Here is a 19,296-nt window from a genome sequence, read left to right on the forward strand (position 1 = left end):
GAACCATGATTATCCATACAAATGTTTTTTTTTCTTCCCAGTGATCACAAACTCTGATAACAGCGAGGAAGGATCGGCACAATGGTGTCTAGACGTATTCACTGTCATCAAAGAAGGGCTCTGTTCAACCAGACACAGAGCAGAAGCTCTTCTTTTGCAGACAAAAAAGGGACGCTGACTCGGTGTCCAAGTGCTTTTGAGTCACTGGTAGAATTACTCAAGAAAAGCGAGACATAAATGTCTTGACCTTAACCACTCACGGTATAAGTGAACAGGAATGAAAAACACACATGTGGTCTAACCTGTAGGCCACTGCTGAGTCTCTGGATCTTCTTCTTCAGCTCATTCAGCTGATCCTCCAGAGTCTCTTTTTCACTCTGCAGCTTGTTCTGTGTTTTCTGGCTCCTCTGCAGATCCTTGTTTAAGTTCTCCAGCTCCTCCCTCAGTGAGTTTTCTCTGGCTTTTGCTGCTCGTACGCCATCTTTAGCCAGCTGGAGCTCCTCATTAAGGTCCTTTACACGTGCCTGATGAGGAACACAGGGATATATAATTGCTAAGGGTTGGGATTAAATTCAGTCCTCTTAACATGTTATGGGTGTTTTAAAAATCAAGATTTCATTGGTTGCTCCCATCAATGGCACTTTTGAGAGCAACTGACCAATGCTTTTTGAAATGAGTAATGTATTTTTATTGTTACATTTAAACAAATATAGAAACACTTTTAAATGTCTATTTATTTGTGAGTTTTAAACTGATATATTTAATTACATTTTTATTTTTAAAGAAGCGTTAATTTATTCATTCAATTTATTTTCAAGTGGCCTTCTTAGTCTTATATAAGAAAGTTTATTTTTATTTGTATTGTTTTATTTTAATGTTTACTTTGCATTTTGTTCACTGTTTTCAAGGACGGATGGATGGTCAAGCAATTTGATGAGCTTCTACAAAGTGACAGATTAATTTTAGAATAACTTTATCATCAACAACAACTGATAATGGAATTTTTTTTTTTACTTGTAAAAGTTTAGAACCAATGATTTGGAACCAAGGACAAGTAAAGTTTTAGAAATAGGCTAAGAATGTAAGTTTCTTCCTTATTTAATACCCTTAGTTCCTTGGTCTGCTTGTCGACAATCTGTTGAACATTGAGGGCCTCTTCCTTCTGAGCAGCATTGGCGATGATCTGCTGTTCTGCTTGAGATGTCAACTCTGCACGAAGCTCCAAGAGAGCCTTACTGAGAGCCTGCGGATGAGGAACCGAGTTCTCATTTTAGTCACGTCCAAATATCACAGTGGAAAAACCTATCCAGAACAATTAAGGTGCAACATTTTAGTAAAATGTAATAAAAAAAAAAAAGGCCGTCATGAGATATTCACAATAGTGCAGACTTCTATTGGAAATACAGAATATTGCCTGTGAAAATGCACCAATCATAGCTAATTGTAACTGCACATTTACTCTAGTTGTCCACTGTTTGGTACCTTCAGCTGTTTCTCCTTCAGGGCCAACTGAGTCTTCAACCGCTCCATGAGGTTCTTCATGGTGTTGGATGGCGACCTGACATTAGCCTCCTTCTGGGCCTCCAGCTCCGTGCGGAGGTAATGCAGCTCTTTCTCCATCTGAATGAGCTGAGCTCTCAGCTCTTCTGCCTCCTGGGACAGACCCTTCGTTTGGGCAACATGTCTCTCCTCAAGTCTTGGAAATGAAAGTGGCACAAGGAATCAATATCATGATATTGGTCAGTATTGAAACAGCGGGCTTGTTTTAATTTCTCACCTGGCTATTTCTGCAGCCTGCTCCATGGCTTGTGCTGCAGTCACCTGTTTCTGTTGGTCCAGCTCTGTGGTGACGACCTTCAGCTTGTGGGTCAGTGAGGAGAGCGAATTGTCCTGCTCGGCCACCGTCTGTTCCATTTCTGCCAACCGCACTAAGTGCTTATTGGTCGGTACAGTGATGGTGGGTTTCTTCATTAGCTCCTAGGGAAGAATAAAACTGAGTAGCCTTATAAAGATAACATCTGTCATGATTTATGACATCATTATAAATATTATATGTGCAATGTATTTGTTCTTTCTTGACCCATTTCTGGCACGCTATAAAAAGTTGAGCTTTATAATGAATACTCGAGGTACCAGAGCGGTCTGTTTGAAACGGTCCAGTGATGTGTCCATATAGACGTCCAGTTTCTGATGCAGGGCCCTGACCTCTTCCTCATGCCTTTTGGCAATCTCTTCCTGCTCCTGGGAAAATAAAATGAAGATATACAGTATGAGCTTTTATATGGTTTTATTGTGCAATTTGGATCACCAATTTATGAAGTCTATTTTTAAAATCGGAAATTGAATGACCAGCCCAACCCAATTCCGAGCAGCTAAATCCTTAGCCATCTTCAAGAATAGACTGAAAACACATCTCTTCCATCTTTATTTGACCCTCTAACTCTAGCACTCTCTATTCTAATTCTTTTCTTTATAAAAATAAAAAACTTGCCTGTTTTTTTTTTTTTAACAATTAAATTATACAATTTAAAAAGGCAAAAAAGGTCTCTAACACTAGCTTGCTCTATTCTGTTAATAATAAAAATAAAAACTTTCTACATGTGCTGAGACTTGTTATACCCCTTGCATATCATTGCTCGTGTTGATTTTGTTTGCTTCCATTGTCCTCATTTGGAAGTGGCTTTGTATAAACGTGTCTGCTAAAAGACTAAATGTAAATAAGCACCTGACGGGCCTTTGCTAACAGGTTCTGGTACTTCTTGAGAACCTCTTCTTTCTGATCCAGACGCCCCTGTAGGTTATTAATGGTCTGGTGGGCGACCTTCAGGGTGGGCTGGCTGTCAGAGTCCTCTTGTTTGCTCAGGTCAGCTAGGAGTTTCTCTCTCTCAGCAGCTGCAGGTAGGCGAAGCCTCAGTTCATTGATCACTTTGTCTCTGGATAAGACGTTTTGTTCCGATGTCCACAAAGCAGCTTCTTTTTCCTTCAGCTTCTGCTCAGAGAGAAAGAAACTCCTTGTAAGATAATAATAAAAACAAAGTTTACTCCAGTTACTTAATGGATAAATAATACCTCTTCCAGAATTTTGCAGGTGGCTTTTGTCTCAAGGATGGTACGAATGTGCTCTTTGATTTTTCCTAGAGCGTAGTCTAACTGGTGCGCTAAAGGCTGATTTGGATCCGGTAGAGAGCCTGTGGCATCCTCAAACTAAAGTCAAACAGGATAAATTAAGTGTAATTTAAATTGTAGCTAAGTAAACTGCTTACCAGAGTACAGTAACAAACACTGTCAGTGTTAACGGAACCTTCTGGGCTGTGCTTAGGACTTCATTCTGCTGTTTCTCATAGGTGTCGAGTTGGCGCTCCAATTGCACCTCTCTCTGATCCCAGATGAGTTGCCGCTCCTCGAGAAGCTAATACAATGATAACAAAAAATGCATGAAGCATGCTCTGTATACTGTAAACAATGTTTAATGTTTAAATGCAATACTGACGTTATTCTGCTGCACCAGCTCCTCTTCCAGGCCACTGATGGAGCGTTCCTGCTCGGCCACAATGTTCCTGAGGTATTTGATCTCTTCCCGCTGGGCACCAAGCTCTCTGCTCTGCCTCATTTCCAACAGACGAACTTCCTCTAGTTTCTTATGCCACTCAATCACCTGTAGGGGTTGATATTAAGCTGTAAACACTGCAGCAGATTGTAAATGACTTTTTATGGGAACAATTTCCTAACGTAACTACGACTAACGTAATTCATGTGAATTATAAGTAAATATAATAAAATCCATTAATAATATAGGAAGAAATAAGGATTTTTTAAATCTTATAACTATATATATATATATATATATATATATATATATCTTATAAATATATAATTTATTATTAACATTTATTATAAATAAATACAAATGATAAAAAAAAAAATTAATAGGAATAAAATATGATTGCAAGAATCATTTTACAACTCTATTTGTAATCAATCAACCTACTTTCTGAGCTCCTTTGGCATCTTTCAGTGTTGCGATGAGCACTTCCAACCCCTTCAGCTTTAGCTCCAGTTCTTGTGCTTTTCCTTCTGCTTTCCTCCTCTCCTCCTCTGCCTTCTGAGCTTCCTCCCTGGCCCGTGCCTTGTCCTCTTGCAGTTGGAGCATGGTGTTGGAAAACTTCTCCTGTTGGGCCAGCGGCAGGGCTCCTGAGAACTGTCTGCGGAGAGCCTGGATGGTGTGGCGGAGATGTCTGGCCCGCTGGTGACCCTCCTGCCTCGCATGCCACAGTGCCTGCTGCTGAGCATCCATCTGCTGTTCGATTCGGAGCTTCTGTGCTTCACGTTTCTGCAGGCGTGTTTTGGCAGCTTCCAGTTGGCTGATGGCTGTGGTCTCGCTCAACTGGAGAGCGACAATGTGCTGGTGGAGTTTGGCGATAAGGGCCTTTTCATCGGACTGAGCCTGATGAGGAGATGTGCAATTACAGACGTGATCAAGAGGCGGCAAAGCAGATAAAAAAAACATTTAGGAAAAACCTACCTGGTAGTCCAACACCTGTCTCCTCAGGCTTTCAACCTCCTTCTCTCTGGACTGCTGTCTGGCCTCCAGAGCAGACACTTGCATTTTAGCGATATCCGACACTTCCCGCAATCTGCAAACGTTTCAAAACTCTTAAAAGACTTGTTTGTGTACCTTTTCTTATGATATGTTATCATTGCAAACATATGCACGGGCGGAGTCATCAGACTTACTTGGACGCTTCGATCCGCAGGTCTGCATCTGCTTTCTCCAGTTCGGTGATTCGCTTGCGATCGGCATCGTTGATGTCTTTGCTAACACTGTCCGCCAGCTCATCCCTGAGCTCCCGCTCTGTCCGCTGGGCCTCCAGGTATAATTTTGTGAGCTGTACAGACATACAGAAATATATACAAAATAGTAGCTTATTAAATGTTCAACATACTGTGTTTAAAAAAAAAAAAAATAATATATTTTTTTTAATGTTAAACTCACTGTTTTATAAAAATAAAAGCTTTTTAAATGTTCAGCAATAAAGAGTTAAAGTGTTTGAAAGTGTTTCAAATTGTGTTATATAAAAGCAAAGTAAATAATATTATTATAGTTCATAATGATAAAATAAAACAAATAAATAAAGTATATTAAATGTTGATATGTTTTATTTAAAACAAAAATAATTTTTTTTAGTTTAATTAAAAATTAAAATTAAAGGTTATTCAAATGTTTAACATAATAAAAGATAAAAATAAAATGTGGTGTTCAGGCTAAGGTATGGTTGTTATATTCTGGATGCTATGTTATAAGAGATAAATCAGACCCACCTCAGCAAACTTGGTCTCTAGCTCAAAGTTGCGCTCTTCCACCTGTTTAAGGGAGTTCCTCAAGTGCTCGTACATCTTCTGAGCATGTTCGGCCCTTTGCCTTTCATTTAACTCCTTCATCTCCAGTGTTGTGATGCGTCTGGACACAGACACAATCTCGCTGTTGGCCAGGGCTTTAGCTGCCTTCTCCATGCTGTTCTCCCCACCTGTGAACACCAGAAATCAATGACATCATTTGCAATGCTCCAACATTGCTTATGTATCTTATGTATCTATTAGCAGTTATGTTTACCAGTCGTGCTGATGTTTTCCCAAGCCTGCTCCAAAGTGTGAAGCTTCTCCTTGCTGATCTCAAGCTCTTTATTGATAGAGTTAATGCGCTCAAGTAAAGACACATTCTCCTTCTGAAAGGAAAGGAGAGCACTGTTAGAAAAACAAAGATTGCTTAGGTCCATTGGTCAATGTAACTTGCGAGCGATGAACCTCCAAGTGCTCTAGTGTGGTTGTCTTCTGAACAAGGTGATTGTCTTTCTGTAGGAGGTTTCTGTACTTGACGGTGAGCTCAGTGTACTGTTTGTTGGCTCTCTCCAGCTCTGATGCAGGAACACTATAGTCAAGGGATTTCTGCAATGTGGCCATTTTAAAGGCTGCCATTTCCTGAAGGTGAAGCAAAGTTACAGACGTCAGCAAAGGTCAGTCACAGCCATTGGCAATGATGACCACATCCCTCATAGCGAAAGACCAATATATACCAAACAAAGCCTTGGAAATTCCACCATTCATCATTTCCTTTTCCATCTTTTTGAGTGATACACTGGCCTACCTTGAACCTCTGCAGGTAGCCGATTCTTTCAGTTACAGCAGCCTCCATTCGAGTGAAATCATCCTTCAGTTTGCCATTCTCCTTCCTCAAGTGTTGCTCGAGCTCAAGCAGAGTCGTATAACGTCGTGTCAGACATTTCTCATTCACCCGGAGAACCGTCATTTTGCGGGCTGTCTCGGCCAGCTCCCGTCTGATCTCATTCGGGCCCTTTTCAAGAGCCTCAAGCCAGTGCTGGGAATGAGTCAAACAGATAATGGGAAGCACTAGATGCATAAGTAACTTAATGTTTTATTTGATTTTATATTACATGAAGACATGAGACATTGACTTGATTTGTTTCCACCACAATGTTCAATTCTTTATTCTTTATGAGACAAATTCCGAGGGAGCTTCAAATGAGTGACAACAGTTTGTTAGCAAATCGCTATAGTTATACAGGCTTGAGTAACAGGTGAGTAAATGAAGATACAATTTTAATTTTGGGTGTAAATGATCAAGACTTACATTGTACTCTTTGATTTTAACTGTGTCCACCTCCCTTTGTTCCTCGAGTTTGGATTTCAGTTCGGCAAAAGAGTCTCTCTCTTTCTGCCAAGACTCCCTCTCGCTAAATCGGAGCACATGAGCTGATTTAAAATCATGCTTTATTGATCTCTGAACATATGTATAATCAAACAAATTTTATATATATAATATAAACAATCATATTGGCTTGGCATACCTTTGATACTCCTTGTATAGCAGTCCTTGTTGATGGCGGATCACTGCATATTTCCTTTTAAAGTCTTCCAGAGCCAAACTGAGCTGCTCAATGGAATCTTCTTTGTTTTTGATCTCCTGAACGTCCAGAGTTGGGAGTCTTAATATTATGTACGTTACATCTGGTTTCTTTATGATGTGATCCAGTAACCGGACTGACACGCACACACAAACACACACACACACCTGTAGGAGCTGTACCATGTACTCGTTGAGAGTGCTGATGACCTCAGCATTAGTTGGTGTCATCTCTTCAGGCAGAGCTAATGACTTGTAAGGGATAGAAGTGCCAGTTGATTTGCTCACCGCTTCAACCTCACTTTCCAAGCGAGCAATCTACAAAAACAAAGGATGACAGTGAATTCAAAATCTATTTTTTAAATTCAGTAAACGCTTGAGTAGGTTTTGTGTGTAAATACCTTCTCATTAGCTTTTGTTAACTGATTGAGAGTGCTTGCTGCCTCCTCTCTAGCTGCCTTCATCTCTTGCCGTAGCTCGTCGTTGCGGCCGGTTAGCTGATCCACCTGTGTTCTGAGGTGGAGGTTTGCATCAAACTTTCCCTCTGAGTACTTCATCTCCAGAGCCTTAAGATAAACAAAATGATCGCTCGCAAATTTTGTGACAGGATATTTAGGAATCGTAATCTCATTTTGCTGCAGGTTTAGGGACCACAAACTTCATATTCAAGTATGTAAGACTGAATAACAGTTGATAAATTGAGTGCACAATGCAAGTTACATTATCACAAATTAATCAGGATGATTAATCACTATTCCTGCACAAAATCTGTGCTTGCAGAACACTATTGAAAGCTCTGCAGACTTCCACAGAATTTGAATGCCTATCATCACTTGAATGATGATCATCAATTTTTCTCAGTTTAAATGCATTTTGTAAAGGTTTTTATTAAATGTTTTTATTTTAATATAAAATTTCAAATTTAAACTAATATGATAATTGTTGTACTCTCAGCTCAGTTAAACACATTTCACCACAGCAAGGCCGTTAAATGTATAAGTTTATGACATTAAGGCTTGGATTCACAGACAGGGTTTAAATTAAACCAGGATTAAGCAATAGTTCAATTAGGCCTTTTAAGTAGTTTTTATAAACTTGCCCTAGAAAAAGGGCATGTTTATAAAATTATGAATTAAGTATTGTATTATTACCAATTAAATGTAACATGTTTTATCATTTAACGTTCATTTTAATTGCATTGCATTTATTACTAATTTATAATAGTTTTTTTTAAATAATTTTTTCCCAAATAAATATTTCATTACTATTTAAATGTAAAACAAATTTAGTTATTATTTAAAAATTCATTATTGTGCATTTTTACTATATATTTATAAATTAAAAGTATCAGTATTATATTTAATAACTAACTAAATAATACAAAATATTTATTTTACATTAAATATATTATTTTTCTTTCAAATGTATACCTTTATATTTCAATTTATAACTTAACGCATAATTATAGTTTTTATTATTTATTTATAAATTATTTAAAATATTTATTATTATGTTTTCATATAATGTATAATTATGAAATTATTTATAATAGATAATAATAAAATCTTTTTTATTATTTTTGTGATTTTTCCTATATAGTAAGCAGTGGTAAGTGTACATTGACAAGTCTCTCCAGGCTGGGAATGCTGACACCGGTGGATGTGGAGGTTTTCTTCTGAGCGTCCTGGATGGCCTGCAGGATCTCCTTCATGCCCTGCTCCAGCTGTTTATTCTCATTCAGCATTTCATTCACTGCAGGAGAGAGAGAGAGAGTAACATTATAGTCACAGAAACCACATGACATTGCAAGTGTGCAAAGGTCAAGCGGTGATGCTGCTCACATCTGGCTTTGAACTGGGCCGATTCTGTTCTCTTGAGCTCAAGTTCTTTCTCTTTGTTGCTCAGCTCTTTCTGCAGACGCTCATTCTAAAAAAAAAAGGTTGTTAGCTTAGCTTTAATGCTTTTATGTTGTTCAAAACTCATTAAAAACCTTACTTTGTGTTTCATCTCTTCATCTGTGGATCCAGAGATAAGCCTCTCTCTAAAAGATCTGCTGGGCTTTTCTTCAACATTGTCTTCAAGAAGGGAACTACTAACTACTGATGTGCCTGTCAGGAAATGTGCTGTCAGGTTTCATCATATAATGAAGCAACCAAATGATCTGTTTATGTGAATAGAACATGAGTGTGTAACTGATATGCACCGTCCTGGAGATAAGATCTCACCTTTGTTCTTCACCAGCGCACGAATGCGTTGTTTCAGCTCGAGCCTTTCCTCCTCCAGACGCTCAATCTACGAAGAGTCACGTTAGGGGCCACAGACATAATTAAAGAGGGCTAACAGACCAAAGTCAGGCCATAAAGACAACGTTAATCAGGTTTACCTCTTTCAGCAGGACCTGGTTCTCTGCTTTGTACTGTCTCTGCTTCAAAACCTTTGATCTGCGGAATTCACTCAAATCCAGTTCTTCCTTTGGATTTAATCCTGGTGCGGGAAAATGATCCCAATGAGGGTCGTAGCAGATTTTTATCTTAGCAAAATCAGCAAGGGATATGAAAACAATCTAATATGTCTAGATGTAGGGATCATTTCTATGGGATTCCTGAAAGAATAAAAGCAGATTGAGGAAACTTACCAAGGCGTTCTCGTAGGTCTTCATTCTCATCTAGCAGGTTGTTGATTTTGATCTCCAGCTGGTTTATCTCTTTTATCATGGATTCGATTTCCCGGTCTCTCACTCGGATTTGATTTTTACATTCTTTGATCTCAGTGATGGCAGCTTCCAAACCATCTGTCCCCTGAAAGATAGTGGCGTGTTTCAAGCCAAACTTCTATTTAGATTTCTAAGCTTCTATATAGGTTAAAGTGACTCACTTGTTGTTTTCTGAAGGTTTATCATTTGAATTATTTGTGATCAAGTCTTGCTACTTTCCAACAGAAATTGTAGAAGTTGCATCAACACTTTTCTATTTGAGAAGTTACCCCAAAGCATTATTGCTAGAATTTTGATGATAATTTTAATAATCTTTAATGAAATAAATAAATCAAGTGCAACCTGATATAATTCATTTTATTTTAAAAGATGGATTATTTGAACAGAAATACGAATATCTAATATATGCACTGAAACAAAAATTAATTAAAATGTTGATTTTATTATATTACTCATTAAATGTGTGTGTGTGTGTGTGTGTGTGTGTGTGTGTATATATATATATATATATATATATATATATATATATATATATATATAAAACCATAAATATCTTTTAAATGTATAAATATTAAATATTAATATTTAAATAAAATATTAAATGCATTAATTATTATTTATTAAATTATTCACATTTTCATTAAATATGATCAGAAATAAATGCCTAAAATGAAACAGTCACAAAGATGGATTCAATAGATTCAAAAATAAATATTGCGCTTATATGGAATGTTCATATTGTAGGCAACTTCTGCTTTTGGATTCAAGAAAAAGATCTTGTAAAGATGCTTTGTGGCCGTACCAAGTTGAAGACACCACTTAGAATATAAGAGTAATTAATTGTCCTAAGCACAAAAACATTTATAGCGATCCAAAAATGATTTAGGCTTTGTAACAGGAGTGAATTTTACACTACTGAAAGTGTATAGGGATAAACTCACAGACTCATAGAGACGGATTCGACTGAGGGTGTCATTAAGCTCTTTGTCTTTGTCCCTGGCATCATGTTCAGCCAATTGGGCGGCACGCTCAGCCTCCAGAGCTCTTCTTTCAGCCTCCTGGAGCTTAGTGCTCAAGTCTTCCAACCTACGCTGCTGCACGCTGACGTGACCTTTATCTTTCTTAAGTGGTTTCTTCAGGTCCTCAATGAGCACAGCATTCTTTTCCATTTCTGTTGTGTACTGCTCGACTTGCTCGGACAGCATCTTGATCTGGTTGTCCCTCTCTTGCACGGCCTTTTGAAGTCAAACACAAAGTCTATGACTTCCTTTAACCCCCGTTGGGATAAAATAAGATAAATGACCAATATGATGGAAACAGATGAATAATGACAGATGTAAAACTGAGGAAGAATGACACACAAAGCAAAGAAAATGAGAACCAGAGATACTCACGCCACATAGTTCATATATGACCTGACTCGGCCGAGTGGTAAACAAGAGAGAATGGAAAAAGGAAACGTTTGGAAGCCAACGAAGCATTTGAAAGGAAGCAGTAATGAATAAAAGTAGAGTGCATCAAAAAGAAAACACAGATAGAGAAAGACAGGATAAAGCACACAAACTAAATCAGATGCATTAGAGTCAATCTGAGGTCTGTTCTACACATCTTGTGTCTGTGGCGGGTTTCAGCTGCCATATTAACCAGTTACAGCATTCATGCACTATTTCCAGAAGCATCACAGTGGCAATGAAGAGTTCTACCACTAAAAGTTTTTGTCATGCATCATACATTAAACTTTTGCAACACCATCTTTTGCAATACAGGCTTTTATGTAGCAACAAAAATAAAAGCGGGACATACTGTTTTAAAACAATACATCTGGTGGGCTGCATTCCACATGCAGTGATAGTCACGTAAACACTTTCTATTCAGGCTGAATCTTTGTAATTTGAGCAGGTTGAGGTTTGGGTTCCATTCCATATAAATCCATTCGCATTTGTGTGTAAATATGGACGCTTGCTCATGTAAATTCAATTTCACAATAATAAAGTTTCTTAAAATGATCAATAGCCAAATTCTAATACTGATCCGATAGATTCTATTAAAGGAGTGCTACTAAAGGAACTATTTAAAGGGTTGGTTCACCCAAAAATGAAAATCATGTAATTAATAATTCACCCTCATGTCGTTCCAATCCCGTGAGACCTCAGTTTATCTTCAGAACACAGTTGAAGATATTTTAGATTTAGTCCGAGAGCTCTCAGTCCCTCCACTGAAACTGTGTGTATGGTATACTGTCCATGTCCAGAAAGATAAGAAAACATCAGAATTTTTTGAAACATCGAAAATACATTTTGGTCCAAAATTAGCAAGAACTATGAATTTATTCAGCATTGTCTTCTCTTCTGTGTCTGTTGTGAGCGAGATCAAAACACAACCATTCAATGATATCCGTTCAAGAACGATTCATTCAATGTAACCGGATCTTTTTGAACCAGTTCACCAAAATCGAACTGAATCATTTTAAACGGTTCGCATCTCCAATAAGCATTAATCCACAAATGAATTAAGTTGTTAACTTTTTTAATGTGACTAACACTCCCTCTGAGTTCAAACAAACCAATATCCCGGAGTAATTCATTGACTCAAACAGTACACTGACTGAACTGCTGTGAAGAGAGAACTGAAGATGAACACCGAGCCGAGCCAGATAATGAACAAAAGACTGACTCGTTCTCGAGTCAAGAACCGTTTCTGTCAGACCCGTCCGATTCGTGAACTGAGGAGCTGATGAAACTGCGCATGTGTGATTCAGCGTGCAGCAGACCGACTCACAGAGCATCTGAACTGAACTGATTCTTTTGGTGATTGATTCTGAACTGATTCTGTGCTAGTGTTATGAATTACTCCGGGATATTGGTTTGTTTTAACTCAGAAGGAGTGTCAGCCACATTAAAAAAAGTTAACAGCTTAAGTCATTTGTGGATTAATGCGTTTTGGAGACGTGAACCGTTTAAAACAATTCAGTTCGATTTGGTGAACTGGTTCAAAAAGATCCGGTTACATCGAATGATTTGTTCGCGGACCGGATATGACAAACTACTTTGTTTTGAACTCTGGAAGACACGAAAGAGAAGACAATGCTGAATAAAGTCGTAGTTTTTGCTATTTTTAGACCAAAATGTATTTTCGATGCTTCAAAATATTCTAACTGTCACATGGACTACTTTGATGATGTTTTTCTTACCTTTCTGGACATAGACAGTTAACCGTACACACAGCTTCAATGGAGGGACTGAGAGCTCTCGGACTAAATCTAAAATATCTTAAACTGTGTCCCGAAGATGATCGGAGGTCTTACGGGTTTGGAACGACATGAGGGTGAGTTATTAATGACATAATTTTCATTTTTGGGTGAACTAATGCTTTAATATAACAAACCAGACATCTCTTTATTGCCAGTATCTCTATATATATATAGAGCTGCAAACGCAGAATGTGTTAAATAGGCCCGAGACATACCTTACATCCTAATTAGTAGGATCAAAAATGAACTAAAGTTTCAGTTGTTTGGGTAATAATTAAACAATTCTATGAAAGAAAGTATTAAAATACCATCACCTCTACATACATGATTAATGAATTTTACTTAAATTCAGAAATTATAACTTACCAAAACACAAATTAATATATACACAGTGTTTATTTATTTATTTATTTTTTTTTTTTATGTTATTATATTTTAAAATGTAACTTGTTTCTGTGACTCAAAGCTGAATTTTCAGCATCATTATTCCAGTCTTCGGTATCACATGATCCTTAAGAAATCATTCTAATATGCTGATTGAAAAGTTATATACATTTTTCAGAACCGTTGGAGATGTGTGGATCTTCATTTGACTGACCTGCTGCAGTGCAATAATGTTGCTTTTGTCAGAGTCCATCTGAGCAGCTCGAAGTTTCTCCCTCAAGTCTCTGATCATCTGCTGATACTCCAAAATTTCCATATCTTTCCCTGATAAAACACTCTGAAACAGAAACAAATACATGACAGTTTACAGCATGTAGAACTTCCTCAACTACCCAAAAATTTATTTGCCATTTCCCTCATTTCACACTGTGTTCACACTGTGACAGTTTTGCTCTATGGGTTGCTATGATGGATAATACTATTTTCTGCAGGTTAGACATTTGGAGCTGATTTTTCACTGCTTAGAGGCTTGACATCAAATCAGGCAGTAATGTAGAAACTCTAATTACTAGTTGTTTAGCTTTTTGGGCCTTTTCCATCATGTCTGTTCAAACAAAGAGCGGTTACAATGAAAATAGTTATAGGCTTTGCACTTGGAATGTTCTCAACGTCTTCAGGTGATTTGTGTCAACTTGTTCAGTGTTGTAACAGCATCATGTTGTTAAATATGATACTTGTTATTAGTTAATGTGATATTGCTCTACGGCGGCAATTTGTATTCCATGTATTATGTGTCACAAATGTTAAAAATAGAATTTAGGAAAATATATTATGTTTTTGTAATATCTATTCAATGATTTTACTCGTTTGCCACACAAATTTCTTTGAGTTGTCTTTATTTGGGAGCTTTAAAAAAAAAAAAATATATATATATATATATTATATATATATATACACACACACACACACACACACACACGTTTGCTCTTGTTTTAAAAAAAAAACGTGACGTGACAGCCAAGTATGGTGACCCATACTCAGAATTTGTGCTCTGCATTTAACCCATCCGAAATGCACACACACAGAGCAGTGAACACACACACACACACACTGTGAGCACACACCCGGAGCAGTGGGCAGCCATTTATGCTGCGGCGCCCGGGGAGCAGTTGGGGGTTCAGTGCCTTGCTCAAGGGCACCTAAGTCATGGTATTGAAGGTGGAGAGAGAGCTGTTCATGCACTACCCCCACTCACAATTCCGTCCGGCCCGAGACTAGAACTCACAACCCTTCGATTGGGAGTCCAACCCTCTAACCATTAGGCCACGACTTTCCCTTTTTTTGTGACATATCAGGACACCACTCTGTATAATGACATGAGTATGACACAGGTTTTACAAGGAGAGGGTGACTTATGAGGACATAACCCACGTCCCCATTTTTCAAAGCGCTTATAAATCATACAGAATGAGTTTTTTTGAGAAAGTAAAAATGCACAAAGTTTCCTGTGAGAGTTAGGGTTAGGTGTAGGGTTGGTGAAGGCCGATAGAATATACAGTTTCTACAGTATACAAACCATTACGCCTATGGGATGTGCCCATTTTTGACAAAAACACACACACACACACACACACACACATAAATATATATATATACACAGTACAAACCAAAAGTTTGGACACACCTTCTCATTCAAAGAGTTTTCTTTATTTTCATGACTATAAAAATTGTAGAGTCACACTGAAGGCATCAATGGCTATTTGAGCAAGAAGGAGAGTGATGGGGTGCTGCGCCAGATGACCTGGCCTCCACAGTCACCGGACCTGAACCCAATCCAGATGGTTTAGGGGTGAGCTGGACCGCAGACAGAAGGCAAAAGGGTCAACAAGTGCTAAGCATCTCTCGGGGAACTCCTTCAAGACTGTTGGAAGACCATTTCAGGTGACTACCTCTTGAAGCTCATCAAGAGAATGCCAAGAGTGTGCAAAGCAGTAATCAAAACAAAAGGTGGCTACTTTGAAGAACCTAGAATAAGCCCTATTCGGACGGGACTAGTTTTACAGGGGGTCGTTAGAGAAATCTGCGTTTCACAGACGTACTTGGTGATTTTAATCCCGTCCGAATCTGCCACGTCTGTGTTTTTCTCACACAACCTCTGTGATAATTCCAGAGCAAATTACCTACCGTTTTTCAGCAAACTCAGTGATCCTCTGAGAAAACTAATCCCGTCCGAATGCGAATGTCTGTGATTGCCGGTGATGTTTTATTTCACAACGCGTTTCCTTGTGTGTTTTGGCCAACGTGAATTACCGTAGATGCTCTTACCACGCGGATGTTTTAATATATTTGCTTAGCAGCAAATATATAATAAAAAAACTAATAATAAAATCAAGAGCAAGATCACAAAAACTCTTAATACCGGCTATTATAATATCAGCATCAGGTAAGATTACTCACGTTTATTTATGTATTCAGTTACAGAATGTTTTAATTAAATTTAATTAAAAAAAAAAAAAAACGGAAAACAAGTTAAACTAAAGGAACCACACACTAACATGGTTTTGTTATACTAGCCATTTAGTATTTATTGTGTAATAATACTAAGGCAATCATTCTGAATGAATGCAATGCACGCATACAGAGCGCATGCTCTCTGTGACGCCCAGATGCACAAATCAGACCCTCCCACCTCTGTAATAAACAAAGAGATGTTTGTCCCGTCCGAATTGGTACATGAAAATCACAGACGTCAGGTGGTAAGAATCGAAACTCAAACGTAGTTTAGAAAACTAGTCCCGTCCAAATAGTGCTTATGACATATTTTCAGTTTTTATTTCACAATTTTTGGTTATGTATATAATTTCATATATAATTCCACATGTGTTAATTCATAGTTTTGATGCCTTCAGTGTGAATCTACAATTTTCATAATCATGAAAATAAACAAAACTCTTTGAATGAGAAGATGTGTCCAAACTTTTGGTCTGTACTATATATATATATATATATATATATAATTATTATTATTATTTTTTTTTATCTACAACACAATCTAGCACAATGTTAAAAAAAGTGTTTTTCTTGGATTGCTTACTCGGATGACAAAATTAATGGTTGTCAGAGTCTGGCACTAAAGCAAATATTCAGCCTTTTCTTCAGAACTTCAGAAAACTGACTCCTCAAAGAGCATTTTCAGACTGGTAAAACCACATACAAACAAAAGAAAAACAACAACAGCCAGTTCAGAAGTAATGAGAAATGGGAAACGGTCATGAAACCTCACCTCATTTAAATATAAACTGGTTTTATTTGTCAAAGCTGACATTAGCGAGGTTGGGCTCACCTTCCACTCCTCCACTTTGGCATTTACAGCAGCCATCACTGGGTCGTCCTCTTCAACTCGAGCCTGGATTTGTTCATTTAGCTCTCTGACCTTTAAAAAGACATCCATTAATTATAATCATTTATTTAATCATTTTTATTATTTCAATGACAAAAAGAGGCTACTCCAATTACATGCAAATGTATTTATGAAAAACCCAACCGTAACTATTTATTTCTGCCAAAAGTAGCTGGGAGAACCAGTTCACGTGTCACAAACATTATATCAGTCAATCAGCATTCAGGACTGAAATGATCTATTTCCAGTATATTAGCTTAAAGCACCTGAAGCTTGGCATGATCTCTCTCTTTTCTCAGCTGATCCATGATGGCATCCGTCTGCTGGACTGCGATCTTCATCTTATTGTATTCATCGGTCATGTTCTCCATCTCCTTCACAGACTCCTCCAAATTCTTCTGCAGGTGCTCATTCTCGCTCTTCAGGTTGGCAGCCATGTCCTCGGCATGCTGGGAATATGAAGAGGACACAAAACAGGAGATTGCATTTGAAACATGCTTAAAAGGTCACATACACAGGACTCCCCTGAAAAAAAGACACCACCTAGATGAAAAACAACAACAACTAATTAATGAAAAATAACCTGCAAACATTTAGTCACTTTAACATATTGATGTTGACATAGACTAAAATCAATAAAATATTCTAATTGCAATTAAAAAAAGAACCACTGACATAAGCAAATGTAAGATGCAACTCAAAAAGTGATCTATTTTCTATGAATTTCCGAATCATATGTCACATATTCATGCTAAAGGGAAATAACTAGAGGAATAACAAAGTGCAATAAATTTTATATGTGACGCTGGACCACAAAACCAGTCTTAAGTGTACATTTTTCGAAATTCAATCATCTGAAAGCTGAATAAATAAGTTTTTCATTGATGTACGGTTTATTAGGATTGAGTATATTTGGCAGAGACACAACTATTTGAAAATCTGGAATCTGAGGGTGCAAACAAAATAAAATTACTGAGAAAATCGCCTTTGAAGTTGTCCAACTGAATTCTTAGCAATGCATATTACTAATCACAAGGTTTTGATATATTTATGATAGGAAAATTACCAAATATCTTCATGGAACTTCATCTTTACTCAATATCCTAATGATTTTTGGCTGAAAAGAAAAATCAATCATTTTGTCTATATTGCTAAAAATATACCCCAGTCACAGGTTTTGTGGTCCAGAGTCCCATATATACAAAAATGTATTATTTATTTAAAATAAAAAGAAATCTTGAACACAGATACAAGGGGGCTCATAAAAAATGTAAGTGCTACTAAAATGTACATGTGTATAAATGAAGTGTGTATTTTGATTTGATTTTGGCCCAGTATTGAAGCATTAGAGGTGTATTAATCTAGACAGTGTTATGATGGCATTATAATGCAGGCTGAAGGTGATCTGGGGATTACCTGCAGGTCTTCCATGCACTGGTAGAGCTGTTGGTTGGCTTTGGTAAGTCTCCTCTGAATCTCATTGCTCTCCTCTTTGGTCTGAAGAGGCTCTCTCTGCTCTGCTTCCTTTCTGTAGAACTCCACATCCTGTTGCAGCTGCTCGTTCTGCAGTAACAAACAAATCCATTACTCAACCTGCTGTCAAACATGATTTATTACTGGATATCATGATGCGCCATTCATCATTCCAGGGTGTCATATTGTTCAAAGCCCAGTACTTTTGAATTCTTCATTCCAGACGCTTGACTCACATCGCAGGAGTGTTGAATATTATTTATTTTTTTTTTATAATTGCACAATGGTGAAGCCATTACTCAGGGCTTAGCAATAAAGTTGGCCGGTTTCAGAGATTTTCGGGGCTGGTTCTAAAAACAGACGTTTGCTCTGTTGAGTTGTTGAAAGTTGAGATGATTTATATAGATGTTAAGATTATCTAACTGGCCAATGTATAAGGTTTTATCAAAACTGTGAGAATGATTTGTGAAAGTCTCGTATTAGTAGAAATAGATTGAAAACGATCAACAACACCTTCAACAACTTGCTCAGAAGCCATATACAGAACGGTTTTCATATACAGACTGGTGGTGCAGTTCTGACTGACATAAACATGTTTCTAATAAATAGACTGGCTTCTCTAATTCTGCCTAATCTGGGGTCTTACCTTCTTTGCAAGCTGCTTTATCTTGAGGGGACATTGACAAGAAACGACAGCAAAGAAGAAAAGGATAAAAATAAAAAAACATAACAGGCATGCATAAAAATGAAATGATCAGTTGTGGAATAAAGCTGAGAGGAAGAGCAAATGAAGGTGATATAAGAGAGAGAATGGAATGGATCATTTAAAGTAACAGAAAGAGAATGATTTAAGTTAGTTGCCAATATAAAGGCTTTATGCAGCAGAAATGACTGGACAGACCTCTCTTTTTAGTTTCCTGTTCTTTTCTTCTGCCTCTTCAGCACGGAGAGCCAGCTGGGAGATGCAAAACATACAAGCAATGCATTAGGTTGTTCTCAATCCCACACAATCCCTGTTATTCCATATTTATCCAATAATTAAACACATGATATTTATCAGTGTCCCACATTCTGCTTGATTTACTTTATTATTAAAATGTTTCTTAAAATCATCACTTGGACCCTTTCTACAGCATATCAGGAAGAAAAGTGAATAA

The 19,296-nt window shown here is 37.5% G+C and overlaps 1 protein-coding gene across 2 annotated transcripts in view; it reads right to left on the bottom strand.

The window, feature by feature from the left end:
* The window catches only part of cep290 (centrosomal protein 290), a 28,609-nt gene that overhangs the window by 6,392 nt on the left and 2,921 nt on the right, over window positions 1-19,296 (bottom strand). The window contains exons 7-40 of one of the 2 annotated variants that reach the window (XM_026238750.1): window positions 19,041-19,094; window positions 18,786-18,806; window positions 18,083-18,229; window positions 16,933-17,115; window positions 16,610-16,699; window positions 13,481-13,603; window positions 11,027-11,047; window positions 10,574-10,867; window positions 9,555-9,717; window positions 9,303-9,403; window positions 9,145-9,211; window positions 8,915-9,027; window positions 8,761-8,845; window positions 8,538-8,671; window positions 7,321-7,485; window positions 7,088-7,237; window positions 6,864-6,979; window positions 6,647-6,749; window positions 6,143-6,373; window positions 5,803-5,976; window positions 5,612-5,723; window positions 5,320-5,525; window positions 4,735-4,886; window positions 4,523-4,634; window positions 3,989-4,444; window positions 3,491-3,655; window positions 3,302-3,409; window positions 3,070-3,204; window positions 2,726-2,989; window positions 2,134-2,241; window positions 1,778-1,977; window positions 1,483-1,696; window positions 1,106-1,243; window positions 303-524 (exon numbers count right to left, since the gene is read on the bottom strand). In XM_026238750.1, the coding sequence (XP_026094535.1) occupies window positions 303-524; window positions 1,106-1,243; window positions 1,483-1,696; window positions 1,778-1,977; window positions 2,134-2,241; window positions 2,726-2,989; window positions 3,070-3,204; window positions 3,302-3,409; window positions 3,491-3,655; window positions 3,989-4,444; window positions 4,523-4,634; window positions 4,735-4,886; window positions 5,320-5,525; window positions 5,612-5,723; window positions 5,803-5,976; window positions 6,143-6,373; window positions 6,647-6,749; window positions 6,864-6,979; window positions 7,088-7,237; window positions 7,321-7,485; window positions 8,538-8,671; window positions 8,761-8,845; window positions 8,915-9,027; window positions 9,145-9,211; window positions 9,303-9,403; window positions 9,555-9,717; window positions 10,574-10,867; window positions 11,027-11,047; window positions 13,481-13,603; window positions 16,610-16,699; window positions 16,933-17,115; window positions 18,083-18,229; window positions 18,786-18,806; window positions 19,041-19,094 (5,127 nt within the window). The remainder of the gene's footprint in view (window positions 1-302; window positions 525-1,105; window positions 1,244-1,482; window positions 1,697-1,777; window positions 1,978-2,133; window positions 2,242-2,725; window positions 2,990-3,069; window positions 3,205-3,301; window positions 3,410-3,490; window positions 3,656-3,988; window positions 4,445-4,522; window positions 4,635-4,734; window positions 4,887-5,319; window positions 5,526-5,611; window positions 5,724-5,802; window positions 5,977-6,142; window positions 6,374-6,646; window positions 6,750-6,863; window positions 6,980-7,087; window positions 7,238-7,320; window positions 7,486-8,537; window positions 8,672-8,760; window positions 8,846-8,914; window positions 9,028-9,144; window positions 9,212-9,302; window positions 9,404-9,554; window positions 9,718-10,573; window positions 10,868-11,026; window positions 11,048-13,480; window positions 13,604-16,609; window positions 16,700-16,932; window positions 17,116-18,082; window positions 18,230-18,785; window positions 18,807-19,040; window positions 19,095-19,296) is intronic. The other variant, XM_026238751.1, reaches the window with a different exon arrangement.

Source organism: Carassius auratus, chromosome 50 (genome assembly GCF_003368295.1).
Source record: "Carassius auratus strain Wakin chromosome 50, ASM336829v1, whole genome shotgun sequence".
Classification (NCBI taxonomy): Eukaryota; Metazoa; Chordata; class Actinopteri; order Cypriniformes; family Cyprinidae; genus Carassius; species Carassius auratus.